The sequence below is a fragment of the Mus caroli genome, unplaced genomic scaffold (genome assembly GCF_978045245.1).
Source record: "Mus caroli unplaced genomic scaffold, Mus_caroli_1 scaffold_19, whole genome shotgun sequence".
In the NCBI taxonomy this organism is placed as follows: Eukaryota; Metazoa; Chordata; class Mammalia; order Rodentia; family Muridae; genus Mus; species Mus caroli.
Genome location: NW_028227274.1, coordinates 2,779,833 through 2,807,579, shown reverse-complemented (window position 1 = coordinate 2,807,579; position 27,747 = coordinate 2,779,833). Strand labels below are relative to the sequence as shown.

Below are 27,747 nucleotides of genomic sequence, written 5' to 3'. Positions count from 1 at the left end.
TGTGCCTTGGCCTGATGGTGTTTTCTAGGTTTGTGTTCTTCTGGCTTTGAAGAGTTTTGCTATCAAGAATATGATCTCCAGTGTTCTGCTTCAACATCCTGCTGTCTCCTCAAACTTGACTTTTCAAATTGTGGACTCATACTTCTCCAAAAATCATTGTCCAGTTTGAACCTCTGAACTGTGCAGTGGGAGCTCTGTAAGGCATCACATTAAGCTACAGAGTAAGAAGAAACTAATTGACTCTCAAGTGTTCTCCGGCTATGACCATAACATGGTGTAATTTTAAATTTTTCTCACCCTCCTTTTAATAACGGTTCTTAAATGGTTTAATTTGCCTTCTAGCCCACTACCCACCAGAGGGAGTAGAAAAGAAAGGTTACTAGGATATGGGGGAAGTGGACATGTTTAGAAATTTTTCTTCAGAGCAAAATCCATCTGTCAGGAAATCAACAGTTCAGTTCACAGGATTCAGCAGTGGCCACTTGATCCACTCTCAGATACTTGCCAGTACACCAGCAGTCCAGGTCAGTAGTGTTGGGATAGCAAACAAGAGCCAGCTGTGTCACAACCTAACAGAACTAGCCTGGCCTCAGCCGAATTGGTATGAGTGATAAGGAGCTACCAGGACCAGCAGGGATGCCTGGAGAAGTTCTCAGCTGTGCCTCTCTCAACAAAGTTAAGATCAGCAAAGACTCATGACCAAGTAGTGTTGTAAAGCTAGCTCTGCAAGCAAGCCTCTCTCACAGTTCACTGAGTCCTAATTTTCCTCCCTCCAAACATCACGTGTCCTCCACTGGTCTTGTCCTATGATGTGTCTTGCCTCAGCATGTTGAGTCTGTCTTAGCAAAACTCCACATGAGTCTGTCTCAACTGACATCACTCTGCCAATCAGACAGAGTCTGTCGAGTTGGCAAGAAACTGCAGTACACCCCCAGAAGGTTTTTTGGTGCATTTCTCTCTATGGAGTCATGACAAACAGAGTCTCAACAGTGAAAGGTAAGGCAAACCAATACATGGGTGTCATTAGCAAAGAATCCTTCACCACATGTCCTTTCTCGTGCTTACTTTAACAAAAGATCCTCTCACCGGTGTCCACTTCAGGAAAACGCTCCTTCCACCTGTTTGCCCCAGCAAAACACCATCCGACTAAAATGACTTTCCAAAGAAGCCATAAATTTCCACTTCAATGTGGCTTATCATTTCAGGCCTTTTGTGTTACATCAGTTAAAAACATGGGCACTTTTCCATTTTTTCCCATTGATTAGATACTTTACAGTTTTAAAAATTATAATTGTCATAAACTGTATCTTTTTTTTTCTGTTGTATTCCCAGGCTTTCAAAGGCCAAGAACAATACTATCATTTTTGTGAGTTGATATTTCACCTTCCAATATTGGTGAACTCTCCTTAGTTACAAGTATTTCTTATTTATTTATTTGTTTGTTTGTTTGACTTTCTTGTAGCAGTTTTAGGTTTTGCTTGTTAGCTGAGGCCAGGGTGAGCCTCTGAGAAGTGTCTGGGAATTCCTGTTGAGCCTGATGACCCATCTTACTGTGAGACCTTGAGGAACCTTGTCCAGTGGCACTGTCCCTAATTGGGGAAGGAGTGGAGTATGGACTAGAAGAAACAATCTCCTCTTAGCCATTTAGCATAGGCTATACTCAGGTCTGTCTATTTAGGTGTCTCAAGAGTGCTCCAGGTTTGGGGTTCCCTCCCTGGTACTTTTGTGATTTCCTTCTTGGTCTCGGTATCCCTAAGTGTCATGGGGGGACCATGTAGACCAACAGTCTATGTGTTCTCTGCCTGTTTTGTTCCTTTCTACCTCTGTCACTCATGGTATACTGCTGTGAGAGTCCCCTTCATGTTCCCAACCTTGGCAGTTCTCCAAAATGTGTCAAGACAAGATGAACCTTGCTTCTGAAAGCTCCTCTGCCTTGCCTAATTACATTAACTCAAATCAAGTTCCTCCAGATACATGCTAGGGGCCAGAGAGAAAAGTCCGTAGATTGGAGAGACAGCTCTGGGCTTAAGAGCACATATTGCTCTTTTGGAGGACCAGAGTTTGGTCCCTAGTACCCATGTCCTGTAGCTTACAGCTGCTTGTAAGTCTATATCCAGGGGGAATTAGACACCTCTGGCATCCTCATATGCACATACCACATAAAGAAGCATACCCATGCACATACAAATAAATCTGAAAAGCAGAAGAAACAAGACATGCCTGTCCTAAGAGTCTACAAGAGTCACAGAACAAAACAACCTGGGGCACTGGGAAACTTCCTGTAAGTCACCTGTTCCCTTGTGCTTACTCCAGCAGTTCCTAACTGTATCTGGCCACTTATCTCCCCCTTTACTGCACCCAGTAACTGCAGGGAAAACGTGAAAGCAACCTTCCCTGCTGCACTCACATCCCTCTTCTTCATCCTTTTTATTCGCCTGTTAACTCACTACATAAATGTTAGCCACCCACAAGATGTAGGAAATGAAAATAAACCCAACGCCAACACTTGAGCACTGAGAGATGTTTCAAGTCCAGCTGTGAATCTCAACAGTAAGAGGATTCAGTATGCTTCCTTCCATGGCATTATCAGGGAGGTACCCATATGGCACCAAGAAGGCTCAGGAGAGGGAAGGCATGCTCATTCAAGGGATATGTTAATGTGATGGGACATCCCAGGAGGCACAGGACTGAGTGCCTTTGCAAGGGAAAAAGTAGAAGGTGCTGGCCCTGGAGAAGCCCATGGAACCTCATCATCCAGACATTAATTACAATGAGAACATGAAAAGGCTGGTGACAGAGTGGGTCACCAAAAGCTGAAGAAGGTTCTTCAGGCTTCTTGGAGTCACTAAGACAAAGCCAGTATCAGAGCTGTCCCCGGACTCCTGGGAACATCCTGTGGAGAGTGTGATACTTCAAGGCAGACATTACAGGACTGAGTTTGGAGGCCAATTGGGTGGTTGTTGCTGTGTGAATTCACTCTGTGGTTCCTGCCCTGATGACCATAAATTTGTGGTCATACCACACATAAAAACACACTCATGTGCATAGTTATTTACAAATAATTTCAGGATTAAAGAAAACTCTTTAGGTTTGACTAGATTATTAGAAAGGATACAATTCAGGACCAGGCAGGTGGAAGAGGTACACACTTAGGATTGAGGTAGGCCATAGAAAGCTGCACACCTTCTCCTGTACATGCACACACACTTCCACACATAAGCACACATGCATGCATATACACATACATGTATATACACATGCCCTTACATGAACACAAACCATACACACAGGTGCACACACATATACACACATAGGCACACATGCATGCATATATACATGCATGCATGAACACATGTGTACATACATGCACATACTTTAAGGCTAGTTCTAGAGCCACTCCTTTCCAATAGTCTATCATGGTGCCATAGGTTCTGTGTCATACTGTCAGCTAGATTAAGGGTTTTAGTTAGTGAAAGATAACCACTAACCACAAACTGTGCTAACTTAAAACAGCACAAGTGCCATCATTTGTTTTCATTGGGAATGCTCATTAGCTGTAATGATCCACACAGGAATTCTAATGATTTTGTACTGGTGGTCCTGAACACTTCCTAGTTACTTATTTTGAAGAGTGTAAAACAGTAGCTTCATTAGGTTGAATTGGATTGCACACTATTATCCCTAAAATTGACTGGATTCTTAGGGGAAGCGTTTTATAAAATGACCCGGATTCTAAAAGCCTGTCTTAGTTCATGGCCATCTCAGACACAGAGAAAGCAGACTGCGTGTGCCTGGGCAGCCTGGAGCAACCTGAGAGCAGGCTTAGAAACTTAGAACTTAGAGGTGTTCACTCTAGAAGATGGTTTTAGAACTTGGCTCTGGGCTTGGATGGCTGTAGGAAGTGATCGGCAAGTTAGCTGTCCTTGCTGGTCTGGAGTATGACAGTCCAGTGTCTTCAGGTCATCTTTGGAGTGGAGACATGACTGAGCTGCCTACCCACTGTGCAGATGAGATCTGCAATCTGGGCCAAAGCCAAGGTCCGGGTTTCAGCAACAGGATAACATTTTCTGGATATCTAGATGAGAGAGAATGTAGCTTGTAGTCAGCCTAGAACACACCAAAAGAGAGGACACTGCTTTCTTTTCCTACCTTCTGGCTAAAAGGCTGAAAGAAAAATATCACCAATTTCATGACAGAAATGGTGTTCTGAACAAAAGCAATTCCATCAACCCTTCAGCCAGGCTCTGTGCTGCTATGTTCAGATACAAAGTCTGCTTTGGGTCTGTTTGTAATTAATGGAGGAAATAAGGGTTATGTGAAGCCGACATCCCCAAACTCAATCTAGTCTCCAACATAACTATTATTCTGAAAAGTGGCACTCATTTCTGCAGTTGAAGTATTCAGTGTTGATCTTTAGTTACCTTAGCTTAAAAACATCTAACAGCAGGTGGAGAGAGCCTATTTCAGTCAAAATCAAGCTTCACAAAATTATCCTCATAAGGCTTTCAGCAATGATGTATTTCAAATGGATACTGAACTGTGCTGCAACTAAAAGAGATAATCATTATGGAAGCCAGCATTAAGTTGAAAATTTCCCCAAGGATTAATTTTAGTATAATTGATTTATTTCCTTTCAAACCAATAAGAACAGATGGTTTGTGGTAGAATATCCAATGTTACTTGCACACAGGAGTGGCTGCATCTTTTATGTGAGATGGGGTTTCCCTGTGCCTGTGGTCCATACCTGCTTATAAAGAATCAGCCTTGTTGAGTTATTGTTATTTGCTTATGACAAACTCACCTAGTTCAAACTTAAAATAGTTCAGGGGTTTGGAAAATGCATTGCCCTTGTGTAGTCCCTGCATTCTGCTCTACCCACTCTGATTTTCATCTTCTTTCACATTGTGCTTTCTACTGAGTAGAGCCCACTGCCATGGGTGGACCTGCTTACTCCATCATAGGCAACAGACATTTGGAATAACTCCTGACAGGCTATCCTGACTCTGATGTATCATAATACATACAGTTCTTCAGGAAGACCTGGGTTTTCATTTATCTTGGCTAGGCCTCAAGAAGTGGGGCTGAACTTCTCTAGATGGGTAATTTTCCAAGAGGACATGGCATTTTAAATTCCCACCAGCCACATGCAAATAGTGTGGCTGCTTTAGACCCTGGCTGACATTTGGTATTACTAAATCTCCAAAGGTTCAGGGATTTTGTTGGGTGTACAGTGTAGCATATTGTGGTTAGCCCAACCTTGTTTATTTTAGTGTTTAAAACATGACGGTGTTGCTATTCTCCTCTGTACTTAGTGCACACACACACACACACACACACACACACACACACACACACACACACATTTTAGCAGACTTATTAATACCGTTCACAGAGCACAGTGAACCATTTAGAATGTGGTTACACGGGTTAGTACAGAGTTGCCCAAATAGCACCACAATCTAGAACATTTCTTACTCCCCAAGGAAACCTGTATCCTCAAGAATTAATCATCATTTCCTCTGAGGCAGCTGATAATCTTTCTCTCTGTATAGATCTGCTTACTTTGGATATGTCAGACATGGAGTCAGAGCATGTAGCCTGTGGTCAGTGATGATGATCATTTAGCACAACATTTTCAAGACTTATCCAGCCTATTGTATGCACTACAATTTCATGGTCAAATAATATTTTATTGTATATACATATTTTGTTAGCCAGTTGACTTGGTTTTACTGCCAGCTTTTAGCTACAACTATACTGTTAACATTCATGTGTTAACATTTTGTTGGGTGTATAGTGTAGCATATTGTGGTTAGCCTAACCTTATTTACTTGTTTAAAAAATGGTGTTGTTGCTATTCTCCTCTATACTTAGCTCATGTGCACACGACTACACACAAGAGGTTATTGCATGGATGTGTTTTGGCTTCTTATGTGTATATAGAATATATGTGTAAATAAAGATAATATTCAATAAAAATATGTTCAAAAAGAATATACATATGTGGTCTGTAAATATCTTATCCCAATTTTATTTTTAGTTTCCTTAATGTCATTTAAGGGCAGAAATTTTAAATTTTGGTAAATTTCCCCACCAGTGCTTTTATTATGATTTTTATCTAAGATTAGCTGCCTAATATACTCAGGCTTCTCACTAATGTCCATCCATTTCTGTACATGCTGTGAGGAGCACATTTGTTTTCTGAGAATTTAATCAGAATCACTGTTTTTGTTTTGTTTTGTGTGTGTGTGTGTTTGATAGTGGCTTGACTAGCCTCAAACTCATGTTCCTCATTCCTTAGCCTCCTGAGTGCTGGGATTGCAGGAGTAGATCATATACCATGAGGCCTAGCATCACATTTTGAATAATACCTTATCACTGTAGTCTTGGCACCTCTGACAAAAATCAGTTGACAGTGTGTGTGGGTGCTAGCTGTTGATTTCATATTCTTCATCTATGGCTATTCTCACACTCAGTAAATTTTTCTGACTATTGTGACATCATAAAACTACACATTCCAACTCCTCTAAAGTTGTTCCTTTCAAAATTATTTTCTTAAAGTCCTTTGTTCTTCCATAAAACTTCAATATGTAGTTGACATTTTGATTAGAACAGCAGTGTCAGTAGTTACATCATTGTGTCAGTAGTTATGTCATTGTGACAGTAGTTATGTCATTGTGTCAGTAGTTACATCATTTTGTCAGTAGTTACATCATTGTGTCAGTAGTTACATCATTGTGTCAGTAGTTATGTCATTGTGTCAGTAGTTATGTCATTGTGTCAGTAGTTACATCATTGTGTCAGTAGTTATGTCATTGTGTCAGTAGTTATGTCATTGTGTCAGTAGTTACATCATTGTGTCAGTAGTTACATCATTGTGTCAGTAGTTATGTCATTGTGTCAGTAGTTACATCATTGTGTCAGTAGTTACCTTGGTAAAAGTTTTCTAAATACTGTCTTCATCTGATTCACAAACATGGAATTTTATTTTCTTTGCATTTTTAATTTATTTCAGTAATATTTTGGAGCTTTCAGTGCACAGGTTTTGTTTGAATCTTTTAAAGTATCACCAAATATTTTCATTTTTAATGGAACTGTGTCTATGTGTAAATTCCCACATCTAGAATTATTTGGGAGAAAGTGACTGAACTCTTGTAACTTCTTGACCTTTCCTTACAAATGCCTTGTTTCCTCTGTAGACAACTAGGCTGAGTGCAGGTAGCACACTGCTGCAGTCTGTCCTTAAAGGACCCAGCCTAAGGTTTAGCAAGTGGAGAGTGGCCTTCTGCTCTTGCTCCTCATCTGGAGGAAGGTGTGGGCCTTTCACACTGGTGTTTTACTTGTAGAGGTTTTGAAGATGACAATTATTACAGAGATCACCTCCTACTTTTAGACTGCTGGTAATTTCTGGCTTGCTGTTGAAGGTTTTACTGACTTTTGATTGTTTCTCTTTCACTTCTGAGATAATCAGAATCTCCAGACACTCTCAAGTCCACTGTTAGTGGGAGTAACATGACTTGACTTTTGGGGATGCTCCATGAATCTTGAAGTTTGAGGGAAAATCACACGTAATCATGATTCATTTTCCTGTTGATAAAGTGTAATGTCCTAATATTCAGTTGAAGGTCTTTCCATCTATTTTCTTCTTGAGGAATTTAAGTCTGTGGCTCTTGTATTGAAATGCCCTTGCTGATCTGAGCTTCACAGGCAATTGGAGAAGGAGATGATTTGTGTAGAATTGGTACAACCTTTTCAAATGTATGAAACAAAAAAAATCACCAATAGCAACACCTGCTGTGAATCCTCTTTTGTAGGATACTTTTGGCAATCAATTTAATTTTGATTGCACTTAGGTTATTTCTGCCAGAGCTTTGGTAACTAGGGCCTTCCAAGCAAAGTGCCACTTTCCCCCAAGCTGTCAAAACATGGACAAGCAGTTATTCCTTCTGTATCTTACTCTGTAGGGTCTGTAGAAGGCCTTTCTTTTTTTCTCTCAAGATTGTCAATTTGTCTCTTCTATCTACCTCGGACTGTATGGCTAGAATCTATCTTTTCAGAGGTTGACTTGGTTTACATGGCTTATGTCATGGTTTTCTCTTTTCCTTATTATTGGCTCTCTCCTGTTTTGTGTTTTACTTGTACAGTTTGAGGTGGAGGCTTGTATGAGTCCTTTGTTCTCTCCTGTTGTCAGCATTTAACACTGTGCCTTCTCTTGTACATTAACTTTATACTATAATTTTTGACATAAGATGCCATCATTGTGAGTCATCTTTTTCATCAGGAACAACTTGATATGGCTTTGTAATAATTTAGGTGATTTAAAAATGTATTTATTACTGATCTATGGTTTTTTTAAAAAACAATTTTATGATTAGTTTATGTGTATGCATGAATGGCATGCAAATGCTGGTCAGAGGACAATATTAGAGTTGGTCTTCTCCTTCCATTCTGGGTTCTGGGATTCTGGAGTGCTAGGGATGGAACTCAGGCCGTCAGGCATTCTGGGTGTTTTTTTTTAACCACTGAGTAGTTAGGCTGGTTTCCATCTCAAATGTGAGAATTCTGTTATTCCCTATGTTTTTTCCCTGTAAATGTCCCAGGAGTTATTGGGGTAAATAAATGTGTGTTCTGAGTGAATTTGTCTTTACTGGGCAGAGGTGTGTCTGTAGGTCTGAAGATAGGTCAGAGATAAAATTAATACATGGTTGCTGTAATATAGCTTCCCAGTGATCTCAGGTGGAAACCAGGATTAGATTTCTCTGTGAGTTTAACCCCTTTCCCTCCCTGAGGCTATCTTTTAAGTTTGCACTGGAAACTGAGAACAATCCCAAGTCTCCACCTTCCTCTACCAGGATGCATGCTGCTCTCAGGGGTATTTTCTATTCCTCTTGCCTAGGGCTAGGCCAGGAGAATCCACCTCAACATGAAATGTGATGCAGGCTGGACAGAGACGTCCTTGGAGTCAGACAGGACTGTGTGCAGAGCCCCATTCTACTTCTTCTTCATGTGGTCATGGTCATATGGCTTTCCCAGGTAGTTTTAAGGCTCTCTGAAACATAATCTTGATAAAAGCAGCAAGGCAGATGCATCTCAGGAGACCAATGCCACTCTTTCCTGGTGTGAGGGAGCACTGGGAAGACCTGCTCCCTGATAATGTGGTTAGTTTCATTAGCCTTCTAGGCTCACGGATGAGGCACCATCTTCTCCAAGATTTACTTTCATGACTAATGGACATCCCCTAAGAATGGCACTTTAGCATCTCATAACCTTTACAGTACATTTTTTTTTTTTTTTGGTATAGCTGGTGTTAGGGACAGGGAATTAGGCAGCCTGCTGACAGTGGACACAGGGGAACTAAGGGCTGTGGTGCGGGAAGATGGGGAGCACACAAGATCATAAGAATGTGAGGTCCTGGCATAGGATGTGTGTCCTAGTCCTAACTCTGTCAGAACCAGGTCTAGCAAGTATTTTTGAGGTAGTCCCACCCTGAGCTTTCAATGCCTGTACCCCGTACCATAAACTTGAACACCCGAAAGACACCTAGAAATAAGCTCTCCACACATCACAACAACAGAGCAGCTTCCAAGGCAGTCATTTATTACATCTCCTATGGTAAGTGCCTATAAGACTCAAACAAGACCACCGGCACATTATGGGAATCATTTACTTTATGAACTTTCAGATTAGAGGCAAAACAGTGAACACACCTAAGCTCTGCAAATGTGCAGTTCCTGTGTTCATTCGATGAATGTCTGTTGAGAGGCAGTTCATGGGCAGGGGGCACATGAGGCATGACCATGACATGGGGAGGAACATCAGTGACAGTCTTTGAGCTGAATGAGAAGGGTTCAAAGAGTGGCAGAGTACAAGCAAAAAGCATCTTAAGCTTGCACAGCCCTGATGTTCCCTGAGGGGAAGGCTCTTGCTCTGTGGGTTTTGGAAGAAGGGACAACCTGTGCAGAGGGCTTCCTCAGGGCATTTCCCCCACAGGAAAAGGCATTCTTTGTGCTAAGTGTCTCAAATACTTTGTGTCAACAAACTCAGCTCAAGATGAATGAAGCTCTAGGATGTAATGCCCACTTCATAGACAATTTTCCAAAGGAAATTTGATGATCCAAAGAACGACAGCAGGTCAGGTTTGTTGATGCGTTTATTGTGAGCTGGGGAGTCTGGTAAAAAACTAGAAAATGACCATGGTGTAACAAGGAACTTAAAAGGAAGAGTCAGATTGGTAGCTTACATACATGGATACAGGAACAAATTGGCACATGTTAAACATTGTTCCCAACACTGTTTACAGAAGGCAATTCTAATTTGGCTTGCTAAGGGAATGAGTTATGGCTGGGCTAACTCTTAACAGAAGACTGCAGAGCAGCATGCTATGAGTCACACACAGTGAGTGTCAAAGTGTAAGAGTTTCATATTAAAAACTGGGTAAAGGGAGAATGACTTGATTGTAGTTGTAAAACTAATACATTCCCATTTAAACTCTGTTCTACAGTCTGAGGCAAGTATAAGTGTTAACAGAACACTGTTAAATCAAATCTCAATGCACGAGAACCAACTGCATCTCTACTTTAAATCTTATCAACTTTCCAAAATTTCATACTAAAATATATTATTGTATTAATACAAACTACAGTATTATACACTACACTGTGTAATAAATAAAGAAATATAAAAATAAGACACATAAATATAAAAGTTTTCTAAAACTAAAAGTACGTGTCAGTAAGAAGGGTATTAATACTGCCAGGCTTAAAGACATACAGTACAAAAATGTTGCACAGATCTATAAACTAAAAGAAATAAAATAATACTGGTAGGTAAAAATCAGCTGCTGTTGTTCATCACCTGGGTCCGTAATAACTAACATTTGGAAAACGGCTGTGAACCAAAAACCAATAGCGTATCCATGCCTGACACGCAAGTACATGGATTAAGTAGTTTGGAGAATTTCCCTTTTATTTCTGTAGAGACTTCTGAGAGTCAATCAACATGAAATGACTACTGAGGAACAAAAGTGTGAGATGCCCCAGTGCTTCAGCTTCTCTGACAGTCAGTGGTTTTGAGTTTTGTTTGGGAATTTTGACACAACAAACGAATCAACAAATGCTAGTTAATATAGGCCACACTGCGGGAAGGCTGTCAGAGCCTTGCAATACTGAGAATGGCACTTACAGCACAGGTCTTGCTTAAGGCCAAAGGGACACAGCGCTTGCTTCCTATAGATCCTTCATGGTTGCTAACGTACGCAAACAATCACGAACACTGATTCTGCCGCCTCTGCCGTCCTTGCCACATCAACACTGGTCGTCCCTGCAGTCAGGACTCAACGACAACCTTTGAACTCCATTTAAAAATCACACGAGTAAGAAACTCCAGCTCTTCTCTGGCTGCTTCCTTAAGGCTAGCAATACATGTTAGATGGCAACATGGCATCTAACGTCAGAGGTCCTATCTCCTGACTGACTGGGTAGCAGCAGGTAGCCAGCACGGTTTGAACTGCTTTCTACTGCTCTGTGAAGGGAATTCTGTAGTGCAGAAGTTCTCACATTTTAAAAAACATAATAAAATACTGAAGCGGATTTAGCATATGTTTACCAATAAAAAATTATAAAATTTCTCCCATTGTAGAGCTTAAGAATGAGCCAACGTAAGAGTGATAATACTGCTAGCCATGCCGGACGCCCATCCAGCCTCCTGTAACCTGCTAAGAAACCTTTGTTTTCTGAGTCATTAATGTTTTCTAAGCTGCTTCATGTTATAAATTTGTTCCTAACTTTGAAAACTGCATGAAAAATTACTAGGTTTGAGGTTCAGGCACACCCGGAATTTTTTTTTTTTTTCAGTTCTGACATTACACAGTAGTGAGCAGGAACCATAGCACAGGAGCCATGGAGCCATGTTTCCATGAAAAGCGTGGGTAATATAGAGCAAATTTCATTACCAAGTAGAATTTCCTTTTAGAAGAACTCCTAAGCTTCATTTGTCTTCTCTTCCGACAGTTGCTCACTCTCGCTCTCGCTCTCCATCTCGCTCTCGCTGGCCTTCTGCTCTAAGCTGCCTGCCTGCTGTGCAGCTCCGTCCTCCACTGTACCATCAGTCTTGGCTGCTGCCTCATGCTCCGCTTCATCCGCCTCCACTTCCTCCTCTTCTTCCTCTTCTTCTTCTTCCTCCTCCTCTTCCTCCTCCCCCTGTGGGTTCTCACATTCCTTTCCTTCCTGTAATTCTTCCATCTCTTTATCTTCCTCTTCCTCCTCCTTTTCACTGTCTTCATCCTCTTCCCTTGTCAAACTTTCTCTCTCGTCCGAGTCAGCCTGTGAGGGAGATGCCCGGGCACCAACATGCTCAGTCGTCAGGACTTCCGGCAGGACTTCGGGCCCAGCGTCTTCCTGCTCCATGGCATCTCTGTCTTCAGCTCCTCTCTTGCAGTAGGAGTAGCGGTGATTCATGTGTTGAGAGTAGGAGCCGGAGTGTGAGAAGCGCTTGCCACACTTGTCACATTGATAGGGCTTTTCCCCAGAGTGCAGCCGCATATGCTCAATCAAATGATGCTTGTGTTTAAATGCCTTTCTACAGATTCCACACTCGTGAGGCCTCTTACCTGCAAGGTAAGAATGCAGCTATGAATCAGAACACTGGCAGAAATAAACAGAGTGCTTGGGAGCATGAAGGGACATTCAGATTGTGAAAGGGGAGGGTCACAGTTCCATGCTCAAGAAACTGGCAGGTTCCCAACTGTACAATAAGACCATGGTTCATTTTTTCTATGTGAAAATGCAAGGCTATACACTGCTTTGCAGATGAGGCCAGTGCTAATTATAAAAGGTGGAAATGCCAAAAATCTATACATCAGGACCACATGGAAGAATGTTTACAAGCAAGGCTCCCATGAGTCAGGGTGACAATCTCAGGAAGAAGGGCTTCCATGGCATTTTGATGTCTCACAGCTCTTTCTACTTATGGGAAAATTTGCACAAATGTAGAGCTGATGTGGAAGTTCTTTATAGCATCTAAAATAGCTTTTGCCCCACAAGGCTGCAATCTTGCCCCTCATAAGTGGGTGTGGCCTGAGCAACAGTGGATACACAGAGAACAGCTGGCATAATCAGGACTGGCTATTACCAACTACAGTGCTATGAGCCAGTCAACACTTAACAATCCAGAAATGACTTTTGAATTTTTTTTTTTTTACAGCTAGGATGTCATTTTAATCTTGATATTACTAGTATTTAACTCTTTTTAAAGAATTAGGAGATTTCCTAATTATCTCAGTGAATACAAGTAGAGGGCCATGGTCCCAAGCTTTTATTAGAGAGGTACAGCTTTTAACCTCAGCAACCACCCAAGTGTCCCACTTCTCTGCATGTCTTCTCACCAGGGGGAATGAGTTACCATTGTTGGTGAGAGGCTGAGGGTATGTGTGTTGCTACTTCAACTGTAGGTAAGTGGCTGGTAAGGGCCAGGGAAAAGATCCAGTCTTTCATCTAGCCATCTTGTTGGAGAGAAACTGGTTGGTTATGCAGCTCTTATCAGCTAGGAGCCTGTTGCTAAACTATCGGAATTCTGGAGTTGTCTGAAAGCTGTTCAGGCTTGAGGTCAGTCATGGAGTGAGTTCTCAGGCCACAGGGGTTGGTACATACTTTCTATCTGGACTTCCCAGGCCACAAAGACACACATATTAGAATAGACCAGCATGGCTCTGGAGAGAGGGAATTGGGAGGGGCAGATCAGCAAACATCTTTTATAAAAGCCCTCACTAGTGAAGTGTCTTGGGACCAGCTGGCCTTTGTCCCCACTGTAATCAGCAACAGGCAAGTGAGGGATGACTGGGCAGAAGAAAACATCATTTAGGATGCCAAAGTTTGATTTTTATCTTTTAAAAAACTCCTTTTCAATCACAAAAAATGTAAAAGTCTAGTCTCGACTCATAAGCATCAGAGAGCTAAGTGAAGCCTTGTTTGCTTTGCAAGACATTGTTTGTTGGTCTTAGATCAGCCTAAGGCCTTTGTATTTTGGGGAGAATTATAGAATCTTCGGGCTGAAGTGATCTTAAAATCAGGTTCAGTTTCTTATGCAGAAGTTCTTTCTAACAAAGCAAAGGTCTTTCCTTTTAAAACCTTTAGGTGACCAGAAGGCAAGCCTTGCACCAGGACAGCTGGTGCTCACCAGCTGCTTTCTGGAGCTGGGTCCTCTTCCTGACATTTCAGCACACCTTGTGTGCAGCAGAGGCTGAGATGCAAGGAATGAAGGTATGCAGACCAAGCGCTCGTCAGCATAGACGCCATGGCATTAAAGGCGAAACGGGAGTCTAGGCAGCAGACAGCCAAGCCACTGCTCCGCAGTAGGAATATGTGAAAAGTGGAGAGCACGGAGTAGAGCTGAGAACGTCATATGCTATGGGCATGTTTCATGTGCACTGGGCCACAAGCACCTTCAGAACCTCACGCCCAGGTCCCCCACGCACCTGTGTGCTCATATTTGTGTCTCAACAGTGAGCTGCTCTTCTGAAATATCTTGTCACACAGGTCACATGCATACATTCCATTCTCTGTCTTCCGAGTTTTCTTTTTGGGTGGCGTGGAGTCAGAGTCATTCTGGTCCTCCACAGTGGAGACTCCTTCTGAGCTAGTGTCTTGTCTTTCATCCTAAGTGGAAAAAGAAGATTAAATATCAAAGAAAAAGATCCCCAAGAGAGAAGGTCAGTGAGATGGCTCAGCAGACAAAGCTTTTGCCACAAAGAAAGATGACCAGAGTTAAATCCCTGGGATCCACATGGTGAAAGGAGAGAACTGACTTCCACAAGTTGTCCTTTGACCTCCATGTGTGAGAGCTGGCACACAAAGCACCCACTGCCAATAAGTAAATAAATGTAGGAAAGTCAGAAGATGTACAAGAGAGAAACTTCATGTTAGATGTGAAGCCCACCACCTGAGCCCAGTGAACACACACTACAGTGGCTGCGGACAGCTCCCAGGGCACCAGGACACACTACAAACAGGCCCAGAGAGACACAAGTGAGGCTGGGAACAACATAGAAAAGGGTATAGTGAAAACATTCTTCAACTGTACCAAAAAGAGAGGCCACCAGAAGAAGACATCAGATGGACAACAGCCATATTTACTTTATTCTGGTAAATTATGATTTTAGAGTGGCTTTGCAGAAAGGTTTAATCGATGAGCTTGAGAATTCACCACTCATTTCCAATTCATCATTTACTATGCTTTTCTTTTTTTTTTTTAAGATTTATTTATTTATTATATGTAAGTACACTGTAGCTGTCTTCAGACACTCCAGAAGAGGGAGTCAGATCTCTTTATGGATGGTTGTGAGCCACCATGTGGTTGCTGGGATTTGAACTCCGGACCTTCGGAAGAGCAGTTGGGTGCTCTTACCCACTGAGCCATCTCACCAGCCATTACTATGCTTTTCATAAAAATTCTGTGTTTCACTATGTAAGAACTGAGACATAGTTTAGATAACGTCTTTAAAGTGTGCCATTCATCCTGGAGGCCTTTGTACCAGCTCCCTTGGTCTGGCGAAGAGGGATTTGCTTTGGTCCATACTTTCCCTGGAATGAGGAGGAAAAGTGTGAGAGGGGCTGAGATTTTTAAATAGGAGTAGCTGTCTGTAAAAGAGAATCCTTACAATTTTCATAAAATACACAAGACATGACATAGAACCTCAAGATGGTCTCAGAGAAGTCACTTTCAGAAAAGGCGCTTTTCTCAATGGAATAGTCCTGCGGAGAGCCTCTTGAAGACTTAGGTCACCTATGACCTTTGGGTCTTTCCTAGAGTCTCCTAGAGTTCTGCCTATAAACCCTCTGTTCTTTTGAAAGCTCGATATGACAAGCAAAGCCAGTCATTTGTCAGTAGCTGTCAGTGCAGAAGTGACTCTACTTTATAGTCACTTGAAATGGTAAAAGCTCTGTTTTCTTTAAATTCAAAGGTATCAAGAAGGGCTGGAAAGATGGCAGATAGTGAGGCCAGCCAGTCTAGACAAAATGGTAGGCTCCAGGTTCAGGGAGAGATCCTGTCCCCAAAATATTAGAGTGATTAGGAAGATAGTCACTGTCAATGTCTGGCCTCTACATACACACTCATGGGTGAACACACCTGTACATACACAAGTATACATCACACACACACACACACATACACACACACCACACACACACACACACACACACACACACACACACACACACACACCAGAAATCTAGTGCCATTAGTCATGGGCATGGTTTCTTTATGAGTTACTACAATTCTGGAGATGCCAATGAGTGAGTGGCAGTCTTGAAGGGTCACAGGAGGCCACAGGGCAAACCTGAGCAGGACACGGAGCAACTGTAGCTGTGCCTGCAGTAAGATCAAACAGCCATCTCTAGCATTTGATTCAGTTAAAGGGACTGATGAAAAAGTGGTGATATCAAGCCTATGACATGGGAAGATTCTGGATAGACAGTGAGAAACAAATAGCAATACAGCAGAGTTCTACCCAGAACCAAACAAAGCCAGGCCTCATGAGGTGTGGCACTCCTCGGCCACAGGCACACCTCATGAGTACCTACAACCAAACACTATCTGAGTTCCAGCATACTGTGTTTAACCAAAGGCTAACCTAACTCCTAACAAAGGAGTTGGCACACAAAGTATCAGCAAACCCTTTCTTGGCTTTATGGTGAATGGGAACATGGTTGTTTAATAGTGATCACAAGCAAAGAAGAAACGCACCAATCTGAAAGTTTAACTAGAAAACCAGCAATCTAATTAATGAGTAGCACAGTTTGTCTTAGGCTTCTAAGCTCTCTCAGGTCTTCAGCTGAGTTCATGCACTGGTTTTCAGAGAATACACTTTCAACTGTGGTTGATGCCCAAACGCAGATGAGTAGCAAGGGAAGGAAGCTATCCTGCCACACAAGGAAAGCAAACCCATAAGTTCCATTTAAACATGGCAGCTGTAACAATCTGGTTGATTCTACAGAGACAGAGATTTCTTCACTAGAAAAACTTAGTTTAATGCTTTACTAACCTGGTTTCCATTTGGCTGGATCACCTTCACTGGTGGCTCCTGCACGGCAGGGCTCACTGTAGCTGAATATGTATATGCCACTTGGGGAATCAGAATAGTCTGCTTGTTGGCGGCCAGTGCCCTTAAACATGGAACACTGTTCTGGTCAGCAATGGCCACGATTGTGGGTAACTGGGCAGTGACTGTAGGAATAGCAATGTTTATGGGGTTGGCACTTGGTGGGACTACATTTACAACTGGTTCTGAGTCTGTAACACAGCTGTCCTTTTGTGGTTCCTTTTTTGCACAAGACAAGTTCAAGGGTTCTTCCTGGATAGAATAAACACTGTTCTGGTAAACGCTACTGACTGTCGACCTTTCCAGTAACTCTCCCTGTTGCTTTGGTAGTGAGAGATCAAGAGGTTCTACTTGGGGCTCCTCCTGGGCACCCTCTGCCACACAAGCGTAACCCTGCGGGTTCCTGGCTGAGCAAAGGTTTAGAGGGGACGGGGATGATGTGCAACTTCTGGAACCGTTAATGGCTGATCCTTCCGGTAAAACCGGAGAGCTCCTGATCTTGAGAGGACTCTGTGCACGTGTGCTGTCTGCCTGGGTCTCAGTTCCCTCTGCAGGTTGAGGCTGCTCATCGGTTTTTGTAGGTATGTTTACAGACCCTGTTCCAGGAGAAGGTGGTTCAGGAGACTGTCCTGGAATCTGTCCAGCTTGCATTTTCTCAAACCACTTTTTAACTACATCCAGTGGTAGGTTCACAGAATCGGCAATCTTTGAGAGCTCTTCTGTGCTTGGCTGCGCGTTCAGAGCATAGTAGGCTTTTAAGAGTGACAGAAGGTTCTTTAAAGGTGGCTGACTGGGAGACAAATCTCCATTTCCAGCTGAGGAAGCAGAGGACTCTGGCTTCTCTGTGGCTGGGGCAGGGGGTGGAGGCTGAGCAGGGCACTCTGGATCATAGTGCTTTAGTTCTGGAAGTGCATTGAGGTCCCCTGGGCAGTCCTCACACAGAAGGCAAGTGCTATCGTCCCTGGCCCCTTCAAAGCTTTTGTCCATTTCTGATTTGACAGTAAGGTCTTCTGGTAACTTCTCACTTTTGCAGCTATTTGTAGGGGCTGGGTTTTCTTTCTTTAAATTCTGGGGAACAACCTGAAGCTGACTGGGCTGCTCAAGACTGTAGTTGATGATGATTTTGGTTGTTCCATCCTGATCAACTAAAGGAAGACTGATGGCAGAAATGACAGAATGGCCACCCTGCTGGATGGATGAAGCACTCACTGCTTCTTGCTCTTTGGATGCAAGACTGGCTTGATTAGTCTCCAAGACTTGTCGTATTACGTTACCATCTACAGCCACTTTAAGTACATTCTGAATGTCACTCAAGTTGATACTTATGGGAGATACCAGACCAACTGTCGGCAGAACAACGGCTTGCACCACACCCTGAGGAGAACTGGCTGCCTGCAATTGGCCACCACTGCTAAAAACCCCATTTTGTAAAGGGGTTGAACAGTTGATTCCTGAAGCAACCACTATGGGTTTGAACTCATAATCCACAGGTTCAGTTTTGATTTGGTTTACAGAAAGCGGTTCTTGAAGGGGTTTATTCTCTATCTTCTGTCGTATCTGTGGGCGTGTGGGACTGCCTGGTGATGTCGAAAGAGATGGCGAGGAACACTGAGATGTCTTGAGTCCTGATCTAGGCCTACCATTCACAGGCATCAAGCTAATACACTTCTTACTGCTTATATGTGAGCTATAGGAGCCAGAATGAGAAAAACGTTTCTTGCAGTTTGGGCATTCATATGGCTTCTCTCCTAAACAACAACAAAACAGCATCACTGAATCAATACATTTTCACATGGCCTACAAGAGAAATAGCAAAACTCCTCTGTATGCCCATGACATTGTTTTATTTACAGTTATCATTTCAAGTCCAAAGCTACAAAAATGTTGACAGCATGCAGGGACCCTTCTTAGCACATGCACAGCATCCACTGTGCACTGGTACTCCAATAATGCTCAAATGTTAAAAGAACTAGTCTATTCTCGAGTAACTTTCCCTTATCCCACTTTGTCAGTCTGGGTAATGTTGAATTTCCACTCAAGCATCTATAGAAATTAATGTTAGAGGCAAGAAAAACAAATGTAATCTCCTTTTAGACTTAACAAGCAGGCGTGCCTTTGACTGATAAAAATTTCCATGTCTGTACGGCTCCCTTGTGGGGAGGAAGCCTTGTGTTAGAGGTGTCTGTGACCCCAACTTTCCTCAGTGACCAGGCACTTGAAGGGACTTAGCTGCTCATATTAGTGGGCATGGTGAAACCTTGTACTTGTATTCAGATGGCATTCAGTTCCTTCTAACATTGGTGTGAACTGGCAGAAAGAACAAACAGTGTGAAGCCAGAGACACCCCTGCTGATAAAGGCCTCCCTTGAAATGCTGTCTAGACTAACCAGGACACCAGGTGTTTGTTTTCCTTGGCCATCAGATAGACTTTGGGATAAACTTTTGAAATATTTTTAAAATTTAAAGGAAATATTGTTGTACAAGTTTAATTTTAAAATTTTGATTCTAACTCAGTTATGGTTACAGGCTATCAGCTCCAGTAAGGTAGGATTCTCTGAGTCTGACTAGCCATTATCTCTGACATCTTTCAGTGTGGGTCACACCTTTGAAGACTGGTGGCTCCTTAGGACATGTGATTGTGCTGATCTCTCCAGTGAGTATTATAGCAGGATGTGTTCCTTTCTTTCAAGAGCTAAACAAAAGCATCACCAAAGGAGACTGCTGCTGCTGCTGCTGCCTGCTGCCTCGGGTCAAGTCCCTGAGGCTGAAGAAAGGTGAGCCCTGTCTTTCTCAGCAGTGTAGCTATTTGAAGAACCAGATATTAGAATTTCAAGGGATCTAAGAAGCCTCTCCCTAGAGCTCCTTCAGTAGAGCGTATCTGCATATTTGATTATCAGTCAATGCTTAAACTGTTTAGCACAAGGCACGGTGGGTGTCTCCCACAGGACTCCTGTGGAAGACAGCTAGGTTCTTTCCCACAGACTGGAGTCAGATTCTGGCTCTATCATGCGCCACTTCCTTAATCTTTTCAATCTATGGTGCTCTAGCATGTGAGTACAGACACTTCCTCACTGGGTATTATGGAAGGTCATCAGATTTACACAAAACTTTCAGTATGCTACCTACAAACTGCAGCATTTTCTTCAAAAAGCACTTCAGCACTAGACAGGCTGAGGACAGAGCCAGAGGTGCTGCTGCTCATGCCATGCCTTCTTCCTTCTCTCCCTCCTGATACCACACCAAGCAAGCCAAACTGTTTTTACAAGCAGACCTGCAGATTCACTACACACTTCCCTGCAGACTAAGACAATCAGGATCCTTCCCAAGCTTCCTCAGGACAGGGTTTCAGGACCTTGTCGTGTTTGTTACCTCTTCATGCTTCCCATGTCATTAGGAATCTGCAGACAGGCTGTCTGGAATAGAGTCCAATGCTCAGCGCCACCAGATTCAAGTGTACAGTGGCCATGAGGTAATGGGTGTGTGTCAGTGCAGCACTGTTTAACAAGAGAACTGTTCTTCCTCAGCTCAGTTCATCACTGTTAGTGACTGGACAATGGCATTGCTTTAATGAGTCACAGGAGTATTCTCCTAGACAGCAGGAAGGCAGGCATGTATTTCACAGTGGGCAAAGCCATGGCTTGGAGTTGGATGCCGTGACAAAGCTCAGGTATGGCATGAACTAGTCAAGTGGCTTTGGAAAAGTTAATGAAGCATGATGAGCCTATGTGTCTTCATTGTGTGATACAATCTACCTTATGGGGTTGAAACCTACAGATTAATGTCAGCATACTTTACTTATCATTTCTTACTGTTCAGAATCACCCTGATAACTTCACCACTGTGAGAAAGTACATATACAGAATAGATTATTCTAAGCCAAATCTACTGTGTTGGTGAATTCCTAGTTTCTAACTTCAGGGCATGTCCTTTTACTTTGGTTATGGTACTGGTTTATCTGGAATTCTGTCATAAAGTGGCATTACTAAGACAGAGGTAAACTCCAGGTTTTCAAGGGTTGAGTTGGGGGGTGATCAGATCTTACTCGTGAATTTCCAAGCTACAGTGCTGAATATGGCAGTACTCTGTACCTCGGACAGGCACACTTTTGTCCTACCTGAGTGGAAACATGGGATCGTCCAGTGCACAGCTCAGCTACTAACACAGCCCAGCAGCCTATCAATATGCATGAATCTGCCCAGGGCTCATAGCTAAAGCTTTATGACGATGATAACAGAGTGACAATCTAGGACAAAAAGGGACTCTAATACTCAACAAAATGTAAAAGCTATAAGGAAAAAAACCTATGGAAAAAATCACTACAGATGTTCTCTGAAGAGTATATAGCTCAATTGTCACTAAGCACCATGAAGAACAAGTGCTTTCCAAGCCTCCTGTAGGAAAAGTATGAGGTTTTTTTCTTTTTTAAGTTTCAAGTCAATCTCATCTGAAATTTTGTAAACCTAAAGAAAATGGACCCAGTGAGATGACTAAGTGGATAACGGTTCTTTTGGCAAAGCCTCATGATGACCTTGATGCCCAAGGCTCATGTAGCGGAAGGACAGCTCCAACACTGCACTGACCTCCACAGGTTACAGTGGCACACACATGCACATCCATCCATACATGCAAATGTGTGCCACACACACAGAGAATGTCACAGCAATGGCCTGATGCAACAGTTTCTCAAATGCTTAGTTTCAACTTCTGTGTCATCTCCTGCAGAGACCAGGGCAGGAGGCTGGTCGTGTGCAGCTAGGCCTTGGCTGCCACGTGGAGAAGCCCTGCTTCAAACTCTTCCCTTGGCATAAAACAGACTTTCAAATAGCTGTATACTTGGGCTGTGTCCAAGTGGCCACCCTGCAGAAACACATTTTCTAAATCACACTAGGGTAAAACATTGGTAGCCTCTACTGAAGAATCTGATTAGAACATAGAAACCCTACCAAGTTTTCCTATAGTGTTTAAAATAATTCTCATGATGTAAGAAATCATATTTTGTTCTTTAAAAGAATCGAGTTATTTTTATGTATCCTGGTGTTTTGCTTACATGTATACCTATGTGGGTGTTGGATACCCTGGAATGAGTTTCGGACAATTGTAAGCTGCAGATGGGTGCTGGGAATTGAACCTGGGTTCCCTGAGAGACCAGCCAGTGCTCCTAACCTCTGAGCCATCTCTCCATCTCTCATAATTTGTTTTTTATGATGCTTTAAGGAGCATCTTCCATAGAACGAGTTATCAGGAAGGTTAGTCCTAGATTTACTCAATATTTCTGAATTTGCCTTACTTGCTGTGTTAAATGTATTCATGTCTCATATTAGAGAAGTTGAAGAATAAGGCAAACAAATTCTTGAGTGGAGAGTTTGTGTCACCTGAACTGGCCTCAACTGGTGTGTGCTGGTAAGTGTCAACACATTGTCTTCTCGTCATGTAAACTCACTTCCTGACTGAGATAGCTTTTGATCACTAGGCAGAATTTCTCCATTACATGGCAATGTTCTGTTTCAAGACCAGTATTCAGCTTTGGAATAAGCTATACTTTCCAACTTTGTACCATCAGGAGAGCTGGTAAAATTACAGCATAAACCTTATTCAAGCTTTCTTTTTAATTTTTGTTTTTTGACTCTAATTTTGATACTTACAAACCTTTTTGGCTAACATTTCAAATAATTTCTAATATGAAAGTAGATTACTTATTAATTAGTGCTTACTGTTCGGTAGCACAGAGGCCAAGGAATTACACTGCGTGTAGGCTGCAGGGGATAGCCTATGCTTTCCAGAAACATAAATAAATACATGAAATTAGATAAATGTTTTCTTTAAGGATCCTGGTTTGAGCATTTTCAAGAAACAGCTTTGATGTATTTATCACTGATGTATTTATTAATTCAATGGTTGATACAGTAAAACTTCCAGAAAGGCAGTTCCAAAAGACACCGAGCACCAGCACTCACAAAACCACCAGGTGCTGGGCAACACCAGTGCTTTACCAATCAGGAGGTAGAGGTCAACAACAGCAAACACCAAGTTCTCAATTCCTTGGCTGCTAGCTTTGTCACTAAAATTACTTAAATCACAAAGAGAACAGACTTTACAATGTGATATGGGATTGATAAGTTGTCATTATAAGTTTTTGTCATTAAATAGGAATAGCAATAGGAAGGTGACAATTCTGGGAACACCTCCCCTTTTTCTGCATTCTCATTTATGCTACAACTCTGTTCTTGTGCTGCCTTAGTTCACTGGGTCCACACCATGAGTTTATTAAGTTCATCTCCTTTCTTTTACTTTTCTCATGTAAAGCTATCTTTACTTATATTCTATTCAGATAGCAAAATGGAATTTGCTTTATTATATACTTTAGAGATTAGACACACATAGAACCTGCAATGACAGATTTATCATTGGCAGTGATATCCTGGTGGCCCAGGACACAGAAGGAAAATACTCACCACTGTGAATCCGTAAGTGCTCTTTCAGGTGGTGTTTGTACTTGAAGGCTTTCCCACATTCAGTGCATTTGAATTTACGGTTTCCCCCAGACTGGGTCACATGTCTCTGCAAGAAAGAACTGGCATTTTATGTCTGACATTCCAGGTGAACTAAATGTTGATTTGTTACATACCTGACACTGTAGCAGTCATAAATAGAGGACACTTAGCAAAAGCAGAGACATACATTTTATGAGGATCTAGGGATGGCTGTGGATTACAGATGAAGAAGGCAAGCCCTCTACAGAACAAGGACCCGACTTGAGTGCCTGGTTCACCCCAGTAGGATGAATAGCTCGTGTAAATTTCCTGTTTCTAAACTGTACTTCTGTTGCATCAGCCTTGTCTGCTCCTCCCGGCTGTTAGGCCTTTGTCTTATTACTTTTTATGTCCTTAAAACCTTGGAAGAGGGTCTGACATAGACCAGCAGTGGAAATACAGATCAAGTGCATACCTTTGCATGACATTCAAATGCTCATCCCTTGGCACAGGATGATTTCCAAAGGCCTGAAAGACCAACATTCCATAATGGTTTCCAAGACCTCTCACCCCCCCTTCCTTACACCACCCCCACCCTATCATAGCTCCTTCCTGTTCACATCCACCAGAAAAATCATCACAAAAGTGGCCATCATGGTCATTGTGGATTTTAAGAGTCTGTTTTTATGGTGGTGCCTCAGCTTTGACATCTGTCTGTTCTTTAGCAGGGTCCTGACAACTGAGCCAGGAGGGAGGCAGCAGGTGTAGAGTGGGTCTATTTTCAGAAGTCATGTGGACATTTCTATCCCTCAGTCTTCACTATGCTGTGGATGCACAAACTCTAAAGCAGTCTGTTCCACGGTGCTGTCACTGCAAGCCTATGTCCCCTGGAGCTGTCAGGACAGCTTCTCCCTTTGTTTCTGGTTGCCTCCCACTCTCAATGGTCCCTAAGACTTCTCCATTCGGTTACTGCTGATGAAAGCCCTGGGCTCTCCCTTTATTCCACATTCCCTGTTACCTCTTATTATTGTATTTTGTAAGTGATGTCAAAAGTCCTGAGCAAACGGGTCGACTGTTGCTTCTTTTTCTTTTGATGCTTTCTAGGGGTATCCATCAATTTAGCAAAGGCACTAACACCCTCTATTGGCTAAGTGGCCAGTATTAGGCACCTACACAAAGTCCTCACACATTCAAGTGTATGTTCCTCACCCTGTGACATAAGGAGTTGGCCACTGCTGGAAGCTGCCTGGCCTATGCCACAGCCTCCTGGGAAATGGTTGCTTGATTTGTAAAGGCAGTGTCAAATTCCTATTAGCTTGCTTGCTGGTAGCGGACCTACCAGGTCATTATAGAAAAGGAGAATTACGAAAGTTCCTTTGATTTTAACGTTAAATATACAGTCAACACTTCAGATGTTACAGTTACAATAGTCAGTCTCTACAGAAGGAGCATGGTGATACATAATTAGAATAAGCCATCGAAGTTGAGTCTTCAGCCTAAAAGTTCTCAAACTTAAAGCTTTCGAGGAGGCAGCTCCCCTTACTACTGTAGATAAAGCACAGGAGCTTACACTAAGTGAACCCTTTGCTTGAAGAGAATTAAAAACATTAAAGCTTCCCCTAATTTTGTTAGAGCTGAAGGCAAGTGGTTTAACAGCCGCTGTTTATCTTCCCACACAGACCATATTAACAGAATATACCCAAGAGCCTCACAGAGCCTCACAGCGCGACTCTGAGGGATACTTGTTATGGTTTATGCAAAACAATTAAGTTAGGATGGCAAGGCTTACAAGGAAGAGAAAGCTCACAAACCATCCTCTCCTATCTGTAAGTCTGTAGACCAGGAAGCTTCCTGGAGTAACAAAGTGCCCATCCTCCCTGAGGCTCCACCTCCGTGCCCGCCCAGCCTGGGAAGGTGGCAGCCTCCTGCTTCTTTCACTTACTTGCTCTCTTCCTGACTTATGTGATGTCATATGACGTTCAAGCTGGGTTCTGTATGCAAAGGTGTAACTGCACAGGGAGCAGCTGAAGTTGTCCTCGTTCTTCTCATGGCGGTACTTAATGTGTTCTTTCAAAGAGGTAAAGCGCTTGTAGCCTCTATCACAATACGGGCAGGTGAGCAACTGGGAAAATGCGTCTGGTGTTCCTGTGGAGGGAAGAGATACTGTTACCGAAAGCATCCAAGGAATATGGTCACTTACCACTGAATCCCTGGGCCACATCTTTATACCTGCCTCCAGAGATGGAAGGGTGGATGACACCTCCATGTATGTACGAGAAAATGTGACAACAAATACAGGCTAAGTTGGTTAAACGTTACACAGCAAGCAAATTATTAATTTGGCATTCAATCATGGCTCTAATTCTCCCATCTCTGAACCATAATTCTTCCCTTCTTTTGTGAAGTTAGGTGGAGAACGCACGTAACTTAGGATTGAGTTACAGAGACAAGCGCACAGCCTGTATTGGCCACACAGCTGCACAGCTGTGACAACTCCAGAGCTTGCCTGGCACTCACTCGTCTCACTGCTGCCACAGGAAGTAGTTTCCAAGTGCCCCGTGTCAGGCGTGGCCACATGACTGAGTTCACAGCACAAAGTGGGTGGGTGGTACGCTCAGGGAGACGGTGGGAATGGCATGACTGAGAATCCTAGATAGGAATACTTTGCCACTTTCCACTACTCTGAGAAGTTTCCCACATTTTGTTTATTTTTCAAATAAATTAGTTCATAAGTGATATTTTACTGTAGCTGTACTCTGCTTTCTTTCAACTCTTAGAAGATAGGTACTTTGGTAACACTTCAGATGCTTCATCATAAGCACATAGTGCTGTCCTGGATTTCAAGTCCATATGGACTAAACATCTCACTTTAAAGACCAGGCTGCAGAGGAGGGATTGAAAACCTGAACTTTAAATGACTAGTCAAGCATGTGGAAATATTTGCAAATCTGTGAGTGGAATTAAACAGCCAGAGCTCCAGATTTCATTGTGACATCTTTAGCTACTAGCTTGCAAGTACACTTGATATAGAGAGTTTGGTTAGGGATCACGCTAACAGAATCTCTTCTTTTGGAGATATATGTTATATTTTGCACAGGATGGTGGGAAACCAGCATTTTGAACGACTCCCTTGTCAGCATGCCCATCATGTCTTAGGGAGTTTATGTGGCTTGAATGCCAAGAAGCAAGGTCTGTTCTGGCTGTGCACTGGCATGGCCATATCCTGTGGCTCCATTAACCAAATTGCTCTTACTTCAGAGCCAGAGAGCTATATGTGCTCACTGCTTCCTATGGCTTGTTTTCATGATTTGTCTTGCAACCAGGAAGCAAGCTGTTAATGAGTTGGGAAAAATACAGATTGGTCCTGATATCTGGACAGATTTATTTTCATAAATCAGTACAGTTGACTCTCTTAAACATGAGGTATAAATTTATTCTTTTAGGTCACTAGCAAAAACCAATAAAAAGTAAATGTGAATTTGTTTTCAGAATCATAGAATGAGGAGCTGGGGTGAATTAATCAAAACCACGGATGTATGAAAAGCCTTACTAATTAATAAAATTATAATTTAAAAAAGGACTCTGGATGAAAGTAGCATGCTCTGGTGGACAATGCTCCCTCAGAAGGCATGCACATTAAATGAGTCACAGTGCTTGGTGCTGATGCACTGTTGCTTGGGAAGACCTCTGGAGCGCCCCAGAACACAGGCTGCTGCATTACTCTTGGCTGAGCATCAGAACTCGATGGTAAGACCCTAATCCTGAAGATGCCATACACTTTTGCTTCAGGACATAGAGAAATTAATCTCAAACTAACTGGGAAACTTCCTGCTAGCTAGCTTTCATATACTGGAAGGTACTATAGAGATCATTAGGGAGAGAAAGCTGTCAATCAACTTATCACTGTAGAACCTACATTCTAGAGTACTGACCTGCCAGGAAGGATGTGCCAGCTGAGAGATGGTGGCATGACTGCTCTGGGGATAAGCAATAGCTTTTGGAGGCCTGTTCATGTCTAATTCATGTTTAATTCTGTCAATGTGGTCCAAAGCTAATGGCTGTGGAGGTCCTAGGTGAGAACCTGTTACCACTGTCTTGGTAAATGGTTATGCTGTCAAGCTGCCCTCTAACTATTTCTGCTTATACTTAGGACTCTACCAACTGATTGACATCTCAGTACTC

General features: G+C 42.6%; 1 protein-coding gene across 9 annotated transcripts in view; it reads right to left on the bottom strand.

Annotated features, from left to right (window-relative positions):
- Positions 1–10,132: 10,132 nt before the first annotated feature.
- Positions 10,133–27,747, bottom strand: part of Zeb1 (zinc finger E-box binding homeobox 1) — a 183,508-nt gene continuing 165,893 nt past the window's right edge. For all 9 annotated transcript variants that reach the window (XM_029471837.2, XM_021150623.3, XM_029471835.2 and 6 more), the window contains 5 exons: positions 25,508–25,710; positions 23,548–23,653; positions 17,039–18,843; positions 14,471–14,651; positions 10,133–12,607 (listed from right to left, as the gene is read on the bottom strand). In XM_029471837.2, coding sequence (XP_029327697.1) covers positions 11,979–12,607; positions 14,471–14,651; positions 17,039–18,843; positions 23,548–23,653; positions 25,508–25,710 — 2,924 coding nt within the window. In that variant the 3' untranslated portion in view covers positions 10,133–11,978. The remainder of the gene's footprint in view (positions 12,608–14,470; positions 14,652–17,038; positions 18,844–23,547; positions 23,654–25,507; positions 25,711–27,747) is intronic.